Source organism: Zonotrichia albicollis, chromosome 8 (assembly GCF_047830755.1).
Source record: "Zonotrichia albicollis isolate bZonAlb1 chromosome 8, bZonAlb1.hap1, whole genome shotgun sequence".
NCBI classification, from domain to species: domain Eukaryota; kingdom Metazoa; phylum Chordata; class Aves; order Passeriformes; family Passerellidae; genus Zonotrichia; species Zonotrichia albicollis.
In genome coordinates, this window is record NC_133826.1 from 17,391,581 (window position 1) to 17,409,078 (window position 17,498).

Below are 17,498 nucleotides of genomic sequence, written 5' to 3' on the forward strand. Positions count from 1 at the left end.
TTTAGACATGACCACACACTGAGAGCAAAGCCAGTATTAGCCAACTGTGAATGCTTAAGCAGCTCTGATCTTGAGTTGGTCTTTAATGCTAGTTGACTCTAAACAGGACTGACAGAGGTTTTAGAACAAATTAAAGGGTCATAATATGTTATCTGGAGCAGTCATATGGTCAGCATAACTTTCTTCAAGAAAGTGACCCAACAAACACCAATCCTATGACAACACACAGAAGGTGCTTCAGGCCTTAGTTCTCCCCCCACTCCGCCAAAAAAAAAAAAAAAAAAAATGCTGCCTGGGCTGGTTATTTACAAACAAATGAAACCTTGGCAATAACTTTTTTTTCCCCAGTGAAGTTGTAAAGGCAGCATAGGTATAAAATAGTGACCAGGCAACTTACTTAGAACAATTTTACAAGAAAAAATCCACAGATTACAAAACAGTGTTTATCAATGTTAAATGAATGACCTACCTTGAACATCATCCCTTTCATGCAGTGAACCCCCAGACTCCACAGAAAGATTCTCAAAAGACTGGTATGCAAGAAATAAAACATTAAGTTAGCAAAGCAAATCTCTCACTGGAACTGAAAGCTAACAAAATAAATGGCTTTAGCTGCCCCTTTATTTTTTCATAGATAGAGCAGATAAAGCAAACTGCATCACTCCCTCTCATCTAAGGCACAACATTTTTTAAACCCCCATTGCTGGCAAATGAAAAAGAATAAATAGCAAGGAATCATTATATACCTTTACATCAACAACCTTGAAAGTCTGTGATGAAAGAGTTAAATATCAACCAGATTTGTTAAACAATTAAGTGAGCTTCAGCTTTTCTTAAATCCCTACCCATCTTTTAAAAACCTTTTCACACAGACTTAATGCCAGATGCATAAAACAGACACCATTTTACAAGCCATTATAATCCTATATTTCTTCCTGAAGGGAATAAAGTTTTTTGTAAATTACTTGCAGGTGGTGCACTGTAGGCACAACAGCTGACTGGTAACACTTGCTAATGAAACCCTGAGAATCAGTACAACCTGACAGAAAGTAATCCAATAATAAAAGGAATTTAGCACATCACATCATCCCTACCTTTGTCCTCACTGCATTCTGCTACCCCTTGAATTGTGCAAGTTGAATTATTTGTAAGACTGTGCTGTAGACCTGACTACTCAACAAATTTAAATAAATAAGAAGTTTACTTTGTAACCACTACCCCCTTAAAAGTCAAACCAAAACAAACACAGACATCAAACTCTACATAATTTTAAATGGATAAACTACTTTTGAATACTCTGAAGCACAAAGCGGACAGAAAACAAAGGCTAAGAAATAGCTGCAAAGTGTCCTCAAGCTTTGCAGGAACAGCTTATTTCCATTTAGACTTTGGCACTGGTTTATTTTCAGACATTCACTAAAATGGAGCACAGTTATCAATGATAAAAGTAGTTTTGGTGTTTTTTAACACAAATGAAAACTGATCATAAATCACACAAAAATCTCTCAAGAATCATTGTTTACTTCACAGCAGAAGCAGCTTTTCCAAAGACCAAAACATGCAAGGTATTAATCATCAGTGACATCAAACAGAATCAAATTACAGCCTGAAGACCCCCTTTGTTACTATTACAGTGGCTGTCTAATACAAGAGAGCTTCAACAAAATGGAATGTTTTCCAGAACAGGTGGGAAATCTATCCAAAGCTGTCCCCAACTAAATTGGTAAAAAAATCCTAAAGTCTGAATTTAGCAATGGATCAATATTTGGTTGCAGAGAAAGCTTGAACATTCCTAGATTTAGTTCAGATTTTCTGTAAAGTATTACTGTCTTCAAGATTATTTAAAAGTTGTTAGGGGGGGGGAAAAATATTAATTAGAAAAGCTCCATACTTTATATTAACTTGGTGCACTTTTAAGTTCTGGTCCTAAAATTTTTTCCCCATTTCTATAAGACCTAAATCATTACAGTCCTGAAAATTGTTCACTCCTTTCCAATAAATCAGGCACACTGGTTAATGCAGATAATCAAAGGTCACTCATTCTTTCACATTCACCCACTGTAAATATGTAATACCAAATTTTAAAAGCAAGCATGAACAAATGCTTTTATCTATGTCAAATCTTTTATCAACAACTTATCACAACGTGATCCATGCAGCTTGCCCCCCTCAAGCAACCCAATGACTCATCCCAGCAGTCCTAGCAAAATGAAAACCCTTTCATTTGCAACTTGAACCTGTCTCTTCTGCCTCTTTTTCCCCTCACTACCCAACTCTCCCCCTAACACAGGCAAATCTCTTCACACACTGAAAATTTTATCCTTCTTTATTATGCTCTCAGATCTGCACAGCATCAAATAACATTCAAATAGCTTGTTGAATAATGAAAGGTCAGACATGTCTGTCTGGTCTCTTCTAGTATATTTTAAAATGCTTTTGTTTTTAATTAAAAATCTTTGTTTCCACCTTGTACATCTGGTTGAACTACAAGAGCTGAAATGAGAGCAATTACATTTGCTAAGAGGGGGTATACATATCATTAAACTTAAGCTTCCAAGTGGAATGCCTAAAGTAAAGAATGTAGACTCCCCTGCAGTCAAGAGAAGCAAGATCAGCTCTGCCCACCCCCCTCCTTGGAGCCATCCTCATCAGCTTAATTAGGGAGGTCCCTAACTAAAGAGGCAATTAAAATATTTCTCCTTAATCAACCCTCAGAGTATTTACATGTTAAAGTCTACCAAAATGTTATGCCCTGTTTAAAATACAACTAGCTGCTATATCACTGAACATGCAAACGTAGAGAAAATTAAATATTTTGCATTTAACTCCTGTTAACACTCAACTCCTAGCTGGCCTCCAAATTCCTCTCTGAATTGTAAATCAAAGTGAAATGATTCACCTGTTAAATGTGTCTTTATTTGCCTAAATGAAAACGCATTTCAGACAGATTTCTAAGAAACTGAAGTATGTTACCCTACCTGCTCCAAAATTTATAATTGCTCACCTTCACATTAGGAAAAGCATGAGATACTACAAAAGCAAAGTTTTAAATATAAGCTGATTTCTGAAACATCTAGAAGGAATTCCTTCTTCATTTCACTATATTCAAATTTCCCCTTGGCCTTCTCCTCACCCCCATGTTCAGAACAGCAATCTTTTGGAAAATCAATCATTCACTTCACAATACAATATATAAGACCATCTCTTTCCACAAGCACGTATTTTTGCAATGCAAAACCATTTCAAGATTAAGATGTTGGCAAATTCAACAATTTCCTTCTGCTGGTGAATGAATTAGATAAACCAGTACTTCTTCAAATAATCTCATTTAATTTACATGTGATGCTCGGTTCTATGCTATTTCATTTCATATTTTTTATCCATGACCTTAATTGAAGTTTGCTGGAGCAAACTTCAATTTTTTTCCGAGTTTTCTGAGTAGCCTCCATATTGTTTATGAACATAAGTTTTGTAGCAGCTACAGAATAACACACATGAGAGAAAGATGGATTACCAAAAATAGTGAAAGTCTGAAAAGACTGTTCAGCTGCAGCTGCATGGCTTGCTGCACACAAGCCTGTGTGAAGAAATGCTAAGTCTTAAGCATGCTTCAACAAAGCCTTTTAAAAAATGCATAATCTAACATTTTTAACCTTGCTGCAACTTAGCTTGTAATACATACTAATTATCAATTGTATTTTCCTTGCATGTAACTTTTACATTTATTTCCTTTACCTGAAAGTCTGCTTCTCAATGCACAAAAATTCAAAACAATTTGAATTTGGTACTGAGCATTTTTCAATCATACCTTCAGAGTGTTTAAAGGAAAGTTTAAAATGTTGGTGTTTTTTCTTTGACTACCTATAAGCTGACAGTTATTTTAGTGAATTGTTGCTGAAACAGTTACAGCACAAAGTGGGCTCTGAAAGAAGAAAAGGTAATTTTGTCATAAATAAAAGCCAAAATGAAGTCCTTAACCCTTTGGTTTCCAGGTTTAACAGGAAATTATCTAACTACTTCAGAGAGCAATCATTCAGGTATCTTACTTTTCCCCATTTATTTTCACTTAACCAATTTAAAAATCTCAAAAACAATGACAGCAGGTAGACCTGTCAAGTCATCCCTATCATTTAGAATTGAGAATACATTCAAGCATTTGAAATGTTGAATACACATTTTTCCTGGGTTGAAACCTTGTTTTAAACCACAGATGACTGGTAGTGTCCCAGCCCAATGATGCAGAGTTTCAGAGGAACTGGTCTCCTTTAACAGATATCAATTTACACGCAGAGAGAACGTGTTCAGCCTACCCGACTTCTCCGAGATACAGGAAGCCCCAATGACGAGCCATTGTCTACATCTCCCATAAGGAAGTCTGAAACACTGCCAAAAAACCAAAGAATTGTGTTACTTCATTACTTTACCTCACCAAGCAATTCTGTAACACTGAATTCAGAAATTCAGATAATGTTACTAAGTCCTTGAAAAGCTCTGCAAATCATTTTTAGTAGACATGTTATATTCTCTGCAATTTCTATACCATCCTAGATTTCCTTATTAAGGAAAAAACCAAACTGACAAAAACCCAAAACAGTAAAATGTTCTAGATGTATCTAATTAAAATTACTTTATCAGAAAATAGTTGTCCAAAAGAAAACTAAAGCTTTTGTTATTATTTTGTCTTAATTTGATTCAGCTCCATTGAGTTCTTTAAAAACTTGTTCTGGATTCCAACTTACACGTTTCCAAAATTGAGTGCCAATCTGTCAATGGAAGAAAATATTTCACTGAAGAGTTCTCTCTTATTTTCTTCATTAACTTCTTTGAAGTTCACCGCTTAAAAAAAAAAACAAAACAAAAACAAAACAAAAACAACAAAGGGTAAGAGGTGGGGTCAATTAAGCAAGTTTGTCGGGCCTAGAGACAAATTTTATACACAAAGTCTCCTACAGAACATGCAACATTATGCTTTTCTGAATAACTGAAAAAACATGGTTTTAAAAAAGATTAGCAAGAAAGTAAACACTAAAAAAAAAAAAACAAAACACCACAATCCAGATGCTTCCCACAATGAAATCAGATTACTTTTGCACTTCCTGTATCTTCCCACTTAAGGAGCAGCTTTGTGTGGAAATGTTGGTAATGCATGAACAAAAACAGTCATTTACCAACCAGAGTGCAATCACACAAAGCAGCTCACAAAGGCAGTCAGATATTGGAACAGCTGTTTCTTTTCTGAGTACAAATTTCAGAATTCCAAACAGGAGCAGCAGTTTGTGGGGGTGCCCCCTCAACTGAATGCAATCCAGAATCCAGCATTTCTGGCCTGAGTACAGGCAAGCAGAAAGTTATCAAAAGGTGGTGTCCACTGCAAAACCCTTCAGTTCTTAGCTCCACAGTCTGGCAAAAGCCCCTCAGTTTTTCCTGTTAGAAGTGGGGAAGAAATGCAGCGTAACTACTGGTGGTCCCAAATAGGAAGAAGAGTGTTGCTGGACAAATTAGATGGTTTAAAGTGGTGATCAAGTACTTAACTACTCAACACAGCATTCAGCACACTTCTATAAAAAGCTGGAATAATGAGACAAGAATGATTCATCCAGAGTTTCTATTAACAACTACTAAACAAGAAGACAGAGGGAGAAAGGACAAGACAAAAAGCACGACCATTTTTGTCGGGTTTCAACTTAACTCCTTAATCAATGGTGACTGGGAGATCTTTTGCAGAAAAGCTGCATATATTGCTTTGAGCTGAAGCTGCATCCTCTGGAGGGAAGTTTTTCCCAGTTACATTGAGAGAAATGACAACTTCACATTAGTATTTTTTTAACGTTTTCTTTTTTTCAGCTTACTGTTTTTTAAGTTTATTTTTTTAAGCAATGCAATATTCTTAATTCTCTAGATTTATGTCACATATGCTCACACCTATTTTAGAGGTACTGCAATGACACACATACAGGTACTCAACCCACATCACTTTTTGCAAAATCTAACAAGGTTAGTTTATCTTCCTTACATTTCAAGTACAAATAGAATACAATGATTCACAGAAGTAGTAAAATTAAAATAATGTTAAAATGTCACCCATTCTATACAAATTTTCTCAGCAAATTAACAGGCTTTAATCTTAAAAAGTATTCCAACTTCCTGCCAGGTGCCTAAATACTAATGGGTAACAAACAAAGAAAGTACAGTAATCTGCTCCCCCATTAGACTTCCTTTGTGAAAGGAAAAGTTTTTTACCAGTAAAGTAACACAGTTAAATCCATTCCTTTTTACAAAGTATGTCAACAGACTTGATCAACATTTTATAACAACTATTTCTATACAAAGCCATTACAGAAAATACATATTTTTCTCATGGGCTATTTTTACAATTACTTGCAAATACAAAATAATGTTGTAATAAGCCCACAGCAAAAAACAATTTTCGCATATTATAACAACATTACCGGTCTCTGTTGACACAGTTCATTACTAAATTACAGCTTCTCCTAGCTCTTCATTCAGCTACACTTCGTAATTACAAAAAAAAGAAGCCTCTGGCACTTTTGTTTGAAATGAGATTCGATAAAGCTCCACAGATTTTTTTTTTTTTTTAATAACTTCGTAAATAGCAGTGGATTTCTTTTTTTTTAAGTTCAGGTTAGTTGAAAACCTCAGCTTTGCAGAAATAATGTTGTGCATAAGTCTAAACTTTGCATTCCAAATCATTAAGCAGCAACAGTCACAAGAACTATTGATTATCAGTCCCTAATGACTGGAAAAATCATTTAAGAGCTGGCATGAAATGCAAACTGTTTCAAAATTAGAAGGAATTAGCAAAAACTGTCTATGTATTCAAAGCACTTACCATGGAAACACTTGTATATCCATTAGCTGCAGTGTCTTCGGAGAGAGAGCACTTCTTTCACTTAGCTAACAAGACATTAATATAGAGAGCCTTTCCCTAAAGAAATGCCGTCTGCTTCACTCTGCCTTCCTGTTCCAGGAAGGGTTTTGTTAAGCTTTACACTTTATATGCCAGAGAAATCCTTTCTTTTCAGGATCCATCACAAAAGGAATAACAAATCTCAAATTTTTCTGATTTACTTCTTTTCACTTCTCCCAAAACAGGTTAATCTAATCTCTTAGTAATTCAGTAGAACACCACCAGCTTTTTTCTAGCTTACCACCACTGGAATGCTGATGTACTTAACGTCAACTTTAAACCACGCACTCTCTTTCCCCAGGACATCCTGACTGCACACAATAGCTACTGACAACAATGAACTGTAGTAATCTTGCCATGTCTGGAAATGACAGCTATCTATCTATAGTTCTACAGATTTCAAAGCAAGAATACAACTAGACAACCCTTTAAAGCAAGATTTCAGATGACACATAATGAACTTCAAAAAATCATATGACAGTGGTACTTTAAAAGTGGATCTCTATTTCTAAAACTGTCTTCAAACAAAGGTGGGTTTGGCAATCTCATTAAAATGCTGCAGTATGCTGCAGTTCCAGCACTTGGGTCATGCCATCAAAACTTCTTCAAATCAAGCACAGATCAGGCTGGGGAACCCAAAACAGCCATGAAGGTTTTGGAAGTGAGAATCCCAGAAGTTGAAGCATTGCCTGAGGACATTTGAGCAATGCTTCTAAAAACCATGAAGGAAAAATATTCTGTGGAGACCCAAGGGCAAGCAGGGCCTTCAGAAGGTGATGGGTGGCTCCCAGTGAACTCCCAGCCCACGGGACACAGCCACGCTGGAGGCAGCACAGCCCACTCGCTGCCCCAAGCCTGCTGCCCACACACACGTGCAGGACTGACAGCAGCAAAGCTGCCTTGCCAGCTGCCTGCAGAGCCTGGACAAGCTCACAGAATTTGCTCTTTGCAGGTCAGTTTTCTCATACATGATGGATATATATGATAGCATCAGCATGTATTTTCTTAGACAGGAATACATCCTCAATCCATGCTTTGCTAGCTGACTTATAACAAGTAAGCAACCAGCTGACTGGCTTAGAACTGAGTACCTTTGCAACCAGTTTTGTCTTTAAACTCTCAACAATGCCTTCAAAAACCTTTCAGAACTATGTCAAAAACAAAACAACCATCAAGCAAACAAAAAACCCAACAGAGACCAAAAGACCACTCCCTCTCTGAAAACAAAGACTTTAATACCTCTTGTTATAAAATCTCTTCTCAAAAACATGTAAAATAAATGGGGAGAGGAACATAAGTAAAAAGAGTAATAGTATGGAGATTGGAAATAGGCAGAAGAATATTCTTGTATTCTAGAGAAGATCAACAGGCTGTCCAAGCCCTACTGTTCTACTTTTGGTTCTTAGTGCCACATCATTTCACCAGCCTCCTCAACATGAGCTGGATGCCAACAAGACAATTTCAAGTAACTGTGTCCTACTCTTTCCATAATAAATTTTGCTCTGAATGAACATCACAGATACACCAAAAAACTCAATTACTTCAGTTCAGCTTTTTATTTCTTGGGTATTTCTTTTTGATGCAGAACTACTACAAAAAAGCCTATGCTTAAATAGCAAACTTCTACAAGTATAATTTTCAGCTCTACCAGGAATCAGTATTCATTCTAGTGATTAAGTCAAAGGGTGTAATTAAGAGCAGCAGAAGAGTACAAACTTGAATTCAGCATGGGATCAGGAGAACCATGTTCTCTGGGGCCATCAACTATTTAAAGGCACTGAGTGGAAAAATAACAACTATGAACATGATGCTGTGCCAGAATGGGAAGTGACTTACAGAAATGGGAGCCTAAACATGTTCCAAGCAAGATGCTTTGGTAAGTCTCAATTCTTCTAGGTCAAGTGAGGTGCCATTTAAAAGACATTTGTCACGAAGCACTCAAGTAGGCATATAAAAGTAGTAGAGTCCAAAGAGGCCCAGTGAGGCATGTCATGTCCAAGATACAACCAGAGAAATCAAATGTGTCATGCCCCACTCTTCTCACTGCCATTTTCCCTCAACCTCAGTCCAAACAGCACAAGTCTGACAAACCTGTACTGCCAAGCATGAGTCTCTGTAGCATGATTCAGGTAACATGATAAAGCTAGTTTTCCCTTCAATCTATCTATAAGGAAAAGCATTGAACATCCAAAGCAGAACGAGGGGCACATTCGTCTCATTCCCATTGAAGGTCCTAAAAAATGGCCAAGAAGCTTGACAGAGGGTCACATGCACTCTAATTTTTGTTAGCCTTTGAAATATTCACACATGCACTAATCTAAAGGGGGGTAGTCCATCTGTACTGGACATTTTGATTAAAGCACAGTGCAACTTGTCGTAGTTAGGAGAGCACTTAACAAGACACTAAGACTTAATGAGCCACTAAGGTTCCAAAGTTATTGTAATTGATTTAATGAAGAGCAAAAGGCATTTGTTTGTTATAATAGCAGTATGTCACTACTTCATGAAGTTCCAAAGAAAACCTGGATTTGAAACTCTGACATTATGCAAAGACTCAAAAACCAGGAGGTAGAATCATGTGTGAATCTCAGCTTGTTTCTATTTCATCCTCTCCTAAATAAACATCAGAATTTTCCACGTCAGGTTAATTTTCTTCCTATTCATAAATCCAACTACTGAGTGCTTCCATATCTTTTTATAGTTCTGTCCTCCAATGACAAGAAACAGATGAGTCACATGAACTTTTCATAATGTCACATTAACAAAGACAGGGAAGCCAGAGGAAAAAGGATACTGGATATGTTCTACCAGCTCCTCACATTCTTGTAGCTTCCTGTTTATTCAAAAGCTGCATTACCTCTGGTGAAATAACCACAGATGAAAACATGTGAATGCATGTGTTACACACAGGTCAAAGTAAGCAAATCTGAGGTCTGATATGCTTATAATCACCACAATGTGCTGCATTTTTATTTCCGCTTTCTCAGCACCAGCTGTCCTACACTTCAGTTTGAATATAAACTTGGAGCAGTAAGATCTTCAGAAAAAGAACAGCTGTAAAAACCAAACAGGTGCTAAAGGCAAACTGCCTTCACATTTACCACTGATTATGTTGGGGGAGGCAGTCTGTTTTCATACAGCAAAGGCTTCGCTGTTCACTGAGAAGGAGGACTGAAGTACCAGTCAAAGAGTCCTGAAGTCTTGAATCTCCCCATTTCCATCTCCAGAAGTGTCACAAATACACTGACAGGCATTACCAAAATCTTTGTATCAAACTACTTGCTTGTATCGATGGCTACAAATATTGAGGCAGCAGTGTTTGTTTTCAGCTCTTGTAAATGGCAGTTCAACCCCTAGTGAAAGAAGATTTTCAGATAGGCTACTAAACTCTATGCAAGCCTTTTTTTTTTCCCTTTTCAGTTTTAAGAGCTGGTTTTCTCCTTTTCAGAGGTAGGGGGCTGACTCATTCCTCCAGGAGATGGCAGGAAACCAGTCACCTGAGTGAACAGCTGAGCTCAAGTGCCCAGAGAGGGCCTCTAAGTGTTGTAGGATCACTGACATCATCCTGCTTTAGACTTCTATGGATTTTGCATTTCATGCTGTTAAGCTTGAGAGCGGTTCTAAAACTATATATGATTTACTTGCATACCTTAGGTCACTTTTCCTCAACATTTCTTAAATTAAATAAATTGAACATTGTCTACGACCACTGAAATTAGGGCAGAGGACACTGTCATCTTACCACAGCACTTAAGCATGGAAACAGCTTGTTGGAGGTGGAAGAATTATGTTTACTAAACAATGAACATGTTCACTGAACACTGACCACCACTGTATGTGTGAACTTCAACTTCCCCCATGACCAATGAGCAAACAGCCCCACAAGGGATACCCTCTGTGTTTCTGCTGTCACGTACAAACCTCTAAAGCAAGTTCAGAAGTTACAGTCCTGTCCCATGATCATCTGAAATACAGGCACAGATCTATAGGAAACTCTGTGTGTAACACAAAGAAAATGAGAAGTACTCTGCTACTACCTGCCAAGATCAAACAAATTGGCAAAATCATGTATCAATAGGAAGCATCCATAAGAAGCTTGGAAGAATCCAATATATAGGAATCAGGAAGCTAAACACATTATCATTTTAACTGATATTCCCACTTTACTGAATCAACAATACATTTCAGACATACTAAGATAAATAGGAAACAAGAGGAAAGGCCTAGACAAAGAAGAAAAACCATATGTGTCTCTGAAGGAAGATATCCTACATGATTTCACACGGTCACGAGGGAGAGATTTAACCCTCCTCAAAGCTGGTTCCACAGTAATACACCAGACTCCTGAGCAGGAAGAGCTGCAGTCAAAGGTTACACAGGGAAGGAACAGGTTTCTGGGGCTGGAGCAATTGAGTGCTTCATTATTTGCATTTGTCTGGCATGCTGAGAACTGCAGTAGCAAAGATCAACAACAGAAAGTATTTACATGTCTGCAACACTTTTGCTGCTATTGACACCTTTATTGACACATGGCTGCATTGCACTTGTGGAATTTATAACTCTTCAACTATGCAGATTTGGATTGCTCAGAGATTCTTCACCTGATATAAATACAATACCATCCCTACAGATTCAGAAACTTAAGCAAAGATTCTTGGCAAATCTCAAAGTAGATACATGCCAGGTTTATTACTCTGTGATATTATTCTGTGTTACTCAGGTAAAGAAAGCTTAAAATCAAAGGCTTGTGCTTTTAGAATTCAATGTGGGTTTGCACTTAGCTTCCTATAAGCAGAATTTTATCACATCAATGAGAGAACAAGCTACTTAATATTACTCTTCATTTAGGGAAGGCATTTTTTTAAACAAGTATTACAGCATTATGCTTTAAAAACCCTCAGTTTCTTCTGTATATGGAGAATTCTATCTATAATTCTAAGCCAATCAAGTCACTAATTACAATTTTCCATGAATACGAAAGACAGTAATTCCTTACCTTTCACTTTTGCAATAACTGTTCCTGCAGCACTAAGAATATCAACTGAATTTAGAGTCTGATGTTTATTTATCACTGCTTTTAAAACACGTAGTAACTCCCCCAGGCGCTCATGAACTACTTGATGCAGGCCATCATGATTTTCTGAAAAAAGTAAAGGAGAAACTTCATTAAAACAGTGAATTGACACCCAGTCACATTACAAAACACTTTGAGAGTATTCAGCTGCATGGAATTCTAAGCCATATTGAAGCCACTTCATATTGAGCCTACTTAAAATAAAGAAATTGTTAAAAACAGAGTTTAGTAGCAGCTGCCAATAGTAAACTTTCAATATTTTACATAATTTACACAAACTTATTTCTCACAAAAACTGAAGCAAGCATACTTTGAAAAAAAAGGAGGGGAGGAATTCTATAACAACACCCTAAGGTTTCTAAATTAAACCATCATTTTTTCTCATGTAATTTCACCAACCACCATTTTGATAATTATTTATATGAAAAAAAGTATCAACAAAAGCAGATTCTGATTGTTCATTAAGTAATTCTTCACCTGAGACAAATTCAACACCATGTAGGTATAGTTTGAAAATTAAAATTTCTGGCAAATGTTGGTTAGTTTTTAATTAAAGTATCAGCAAAACCTTAAGCATCTTTAGTATATAAGCCAAGATCTACAAAGGTCTGTCTTTAAGCATGTCAGTCCTGATAAGTAAGTTGAACATCTAAATTAGGCCAAATCAGAAAAATTCACAAACACACTCTAAGATGGTGATGCTTTTTATAGCACATGCCTCTTGCTATGTGCCTCTAAATCCCAACCTCATCTAAGTTTTTTACAAAATACTTATTGTTGCACGCACAGCACAGGTTAAACCACAATCTGTTCTGTTACAGAAGAGGTGCTGGTGCATGGAATTAAAGTTTCTCATGTGCCAGAGTGCTGCGTTGCAAATTGTGGTAAAAAGCTTTCAAATTCAGGAAAGTCTAGCTTATGAAAAAGAAAAAGAGGATCTAACAGAAGCTGACTCACTTCCCCACCGAGCAGGGCAATTCTGTGTTGTCTGTGGCCATGATAACAAACAGGTCAATACAGACAATCACAGTACACTGCAAATTGATCCAGTGCTGCTCAGAGAATAGTTTCAACTCAGAGCCATTTTTTTCTGGTGACAAGACATTATATTCAGGCTAGAGGCACCTAAATTTTTCTGAGGAATCCACACAGTACAACATGACACATCAGTATAGTGGATCACTGCTGTCAGGTGTGCAGGTGCGGAGGCTACACACAAATTTCATATATTTGTATCAGGTACAATAGCAAGTCTCCTAAGGACTACTATGCTTCAGGCTTTATTTCCTTACATGCCACGTATCAGCAGATCTTTTTTTTTCAACTCAGACTGGCTTATACATTGTCAAAGGAATAAGCCTTGACTCAGGAAGTCCACAAAGGTAAACACTATCTACCATTCACAGGCACTTTTCCTGCTGGAAGGGACAAGCAGGCTCTCTGTCTGTAACAGGACACACAAAAGTCTAGGAAAATCCATCTTAGTCAGCAGTAAATTAGGAAAGTTCTAAATAACTTGTCAAAAAAATGACCACCCAGTTGTGGCTTCATCTTCATTTACACCTACATATAATGATTTTTAACTGACTCAATACTATTAAAATTTCATAATATATCTTGCCAGAACAATAGAGCTGGGCAGGAAAGGCAAAATAAGCGAGAAGGGGAAAAACAAAAGAAAAGTCTTGAAGTGGACACAAGTCCCTTCAAGTCTGGAACACCAGCAATAAGCTTCAAAGGGAAATGCTAATGGGAAACAATCACTGAGTTGAATTAATGTTTATCATTCCATCCAGAAGAACACTATCACTAAAATAGTGCACTCAAAGAGGAGATTACTTATTTGTACTTTCAAAAGCAAAGGCTACACCCAACTGAGATTTCTTTGTATTCCATCACCGTATCATTTGTTTACAAAATATCGGAAACATTGTTTCTGTGCCTCCAGAAGACAAAAGGTCTGTGACAAGTGGTGCTTGGGGAGAGGTGGGGGCAGAAGGCATCAGGAACCACAACTACACTGCATTCACAATAACTGAGACCAAACAGACACTAAACCAGAGATTTCCTGTTCAGGACAGATTTAGAAACCTCAGGTAGCAAAACAGCCTAAATATGCCAGATGAACAGAAACAGCGTTTTAATGGTAACAAGTCTGAAAATGGCTAAGATCAAAACAACAGTAGAACAAATACAGTGAAAGGAATGCACAAGGAAACGTGTCTCCAATGAGCTCCTGCAGCAATTCAATCTAACTGAAGTACTCACAAAAAGTATTTACTTTTAATTTTTCTTCTGTCCCTTCTACTGCTGTAAACATTCATTGATGCGCATGAAGTCAGCAAGAAATTCTCCACCAATGGATGCCATATTGTTTAAAAACCTCTCTCAAGCTTAACGGCATGAAATGCAAAATCCGTAGAAGTCTAAAGCAGGATGATGTCAGTGATTCTACAACACTTAGAGGCCCTCTCTGGGCACTTGAGCTCAGCTGTTCACTCAGGTGACTGGTTTCCTGCCATCTCCTGGAGGAATGAGTCAGCCCCCTACCTCTCAAAAGGAGAAAACCAGCTCTTAAAACTGAAAAGGAGAAAAAAAAAAAAGGCTTGCATAGAGTTTAGTAGCCTATCTGAAAATCTTCTTTCACTAGGGGTTGAACTGCCATTTACAAGAGCTGAAAACAAACGCTTCCCAAATGAAAGCATACTCTGTAGGAGAGTGGAGAGAGAAGAACAGCATGCATTCAAAGCTGACAAGTCTAATATACAAGAATGACAGTACAAAGCAGCTGGAAAGTCTCTTTGCCAAGTCATCACAGTAGCACACTATTGTCACTGGCATCTCATTCCTCAATGGTTTTGGTCACCACATTTTCTAACCGCTCACACATCTTTAATGTAAATGTATAATCTACCTATTTTCTAATTTTACATATTTCTCAAAGGGAAGCCTTTGTTTAGTAAGTTTCTAAGCAATAATGTCCTTACAGCTATGGATTCTATTCATGCAAAACAAAATCAAATTTGCTCATCAAGCTTGTGAGCACCAGTCACCCTCCCTGCCAAGTCAGGGCTGGTCACAATACACGCAGTCGGGAAAGGCACTGCTGTGTCAGTTGGCTGGCATTCTTTTGTCTGACCCGATTTATTATTGGCCCAAACATTTCTGAAGTTGTTTATGTCAACAAATGTTTGCCAGGATAAGTTTAAATACAGAGTAACAGTCTTTCTCCCACTACACTGCTCTTCAGACCCATACAGGAGATGTACATGCAATTCTACTTTCTGCTTCTCCATGTAGAATATTAAGGCCTTTTAACAGCAGCAGACTTTCTCTCTACTACTCAATTTCCACCAGTCCCCAAAGAAGAGAAACCACTAATGCAACTATTATTTTGCTGTGGCTAACAGTTTGTTTAGAACGGAAGTTGGTCTCACTAAAGAAAGACAGGGTGGCAGTCTAGATAAAACAACAGAGAAGTAACATCTCTGCAAAATTCCTTGAGTCAGAATGCATGTGAGACTGTCAAAGCAGATATTCTAGTTCACAACAAGTAAAAGTCCAGCTTTCCATTAGGAGCCTTTTACAATTAAGAAGATGTGGTTATGTCATGCATTAGTTATGTCATGCATTCAAATATTCTCAAGAACATTATGTGGTGTGAACAACATGCTGGGCATACCCTCTACAGCCACAAATTTATACACACAGAGAAGCTCTTCAGACTCAGGGAAGTCTACAGAAACTCACCTCACTGGTCAAAATCTCACTATAAACAAGGTATTTTGGAGTTTTGCACAAATGTCTTCTGCATCTACCTTCATAAACACACTATGCCTTCACTATGATCAGAATCTACAGAGAACTCACTCTGGACATTTCCAGTAGAATAAATGCAACTGATGAGAGCCGTAAATGCCCATGGTAGCCATCACCCTCATTGGTCCAGTCCTCATTCTGGGAGCTCCCTCTGTAAATCTGTTCTCCTGGGATCAGCTGAAGTGTGTGTACTTCACCTACCCTTCAACTGAAATATAATAATCTGAATTCCAATTTTAGGCACCATTTCACATCTTCTCCATTAATCCTAACCTCTTTCAGGCCAGCCAAATAATCTTGCAGGATGGTGGTGAGGACAAGCACACAAACTTGGAAACAATTTCCCAAATATCTGGATACAGAACTTTAATAAAAAGCTTCACCTTATAGGATGCAAACAGTCAGCTTCTCATCATTTTCAGTCTTTGAAGGACTCAGAAGAAAGAGGCTTGAGTAATAAACATTTCACTGTTCAAGACCAACATCTTGGCTAAGAGACCATTCACTCTGTTTATTAAAAAATCTCATTTTGACCTTTAAGTGAATTATATCCTATTTTTATTACACTCTAGAGAAGGATTACACGGCATCACTACTTGTGCCACCTAGGGCAGGGAAAAAAAATCAGCATTGGAATGAAGCTGATCCAAAGTAAAACAGATTTTAGCTCAAAATGTCATTATTATCATCTTCATCTAGGTCCATACTGCATACTAGAACACTGTCAGCACTCAGGTCTGAACCTAATCCAGACTATGAGACTTCCCAGTGAGCATCACAGAGTAGGCAAAACAATCACACAATCATAAACTGTGTGGAAATCACCTAATTCCTACATCTGCAGTTTGGCAAAGTCCCAGATTAAACCATCATTTTCTTTTTGCCTGTTATCTCTGTCAGCCCCATTCTAACACAATTAACAGCCTGGCATATTTGTTTGATTTAACAGAGTTCACTATCACACTCAAAAGACCATAAGAATTAATCAACCACACAGTGAGCAAGTTTTACATTGATTGTGGTTTGACCATAGCAAAGTTACCTATGTCCTTGCACCTGGTCTACCATCAAAGCAGCTTTTTTTAGGCAGTAAATATATGAGTTAGACATGATTTTCATTGACTGGATGGATATAAAATGAACAAAACTTCTTCCTTTAATGGTGGTAGAGATATTTGTTGGTGGCCATAGTTCAGGAGTGATGAGAAAGCAACAGTTTAGCTATCACATTTCTTCATTATTTGGCTACATGCTGCAGATACAAGGAAAGAAACATTTTAATTCACTGAAAAACTCACTCAGAGAATTCCTGGAAGAATTTATTCCTGCAAAATCTCTAGCAAGGCTGGAAGCTGCAGAAGGGTCTGGGAGAGTCATCACCTTTCTATCCTGTGCACAATGCAGAGTAAGAAGCCACCTACCCATCCCTCTGTCAAGGAACATAGTGCTTGAAGCTTCCAAATTAGCAAGATAGCCAGTCCCAGCCTTTTTGTTCATCAGTATCATGGCAACCCCTGTTGTCATGGCATCATTAAAACACACCACACTAAATTCATAGTCTTTAGCAGCATGTGCTCCAACAATGCTCTAACTACATCATACTGCAGCAAAAAATTACAATTTATGGAAAATAATCAGTTAAGAAATTATTTCAATGAGGAAAACCTAGGGACACAT

At 37.5% G+C, this 17,498-nt stretch overlaps 1 protein-coding gene across 9 annotated transcripts in view; it reads right to left on the minus strand.

Moving 5' to 3' along the window:
• Positions 1 to 17,498, minus strand: part of ARHGAP29 (Rho GTPase activating protein 29) — a 47,958-nt gene that overhangs the window by 14,140 nt on the left and 16,320 nt on the right. For 6 of the 9 annotated variants that reach the window (XM_074546108.1, XM_074546107.1, XM_074546110.1 and 3 more), the window contains exons 3-6: positions 11,925 to 12,068; positions 4,740 to 4,836; positions 4,311 to 4,383; positions 470 to 530 (exon numbers count right to left, since the gene is read on the minus strand). In XM_074546108.1, the coding sequence (XP_074402209.1) occupies positions 470 to 530; positions 4,311 to 4,383; positions 4,740 to 4,836; positions 11,925 to 12,068 (375 nt within the window). Of the gene's footprint in view, positions 1 to 469; positions 531 to 4,310; positions 4,384 to 4,739; positions 4,837 to 6,850; positions 11,798 to 11,924; positions 12,069 to 17,119; positions 17,381 to 17,498 lie in introns of those variants that run through there. The other 3 variants (XM_074546111.1, XM_014263836.3, XM_026790489.2) reach the window with 3 other exon arrangements.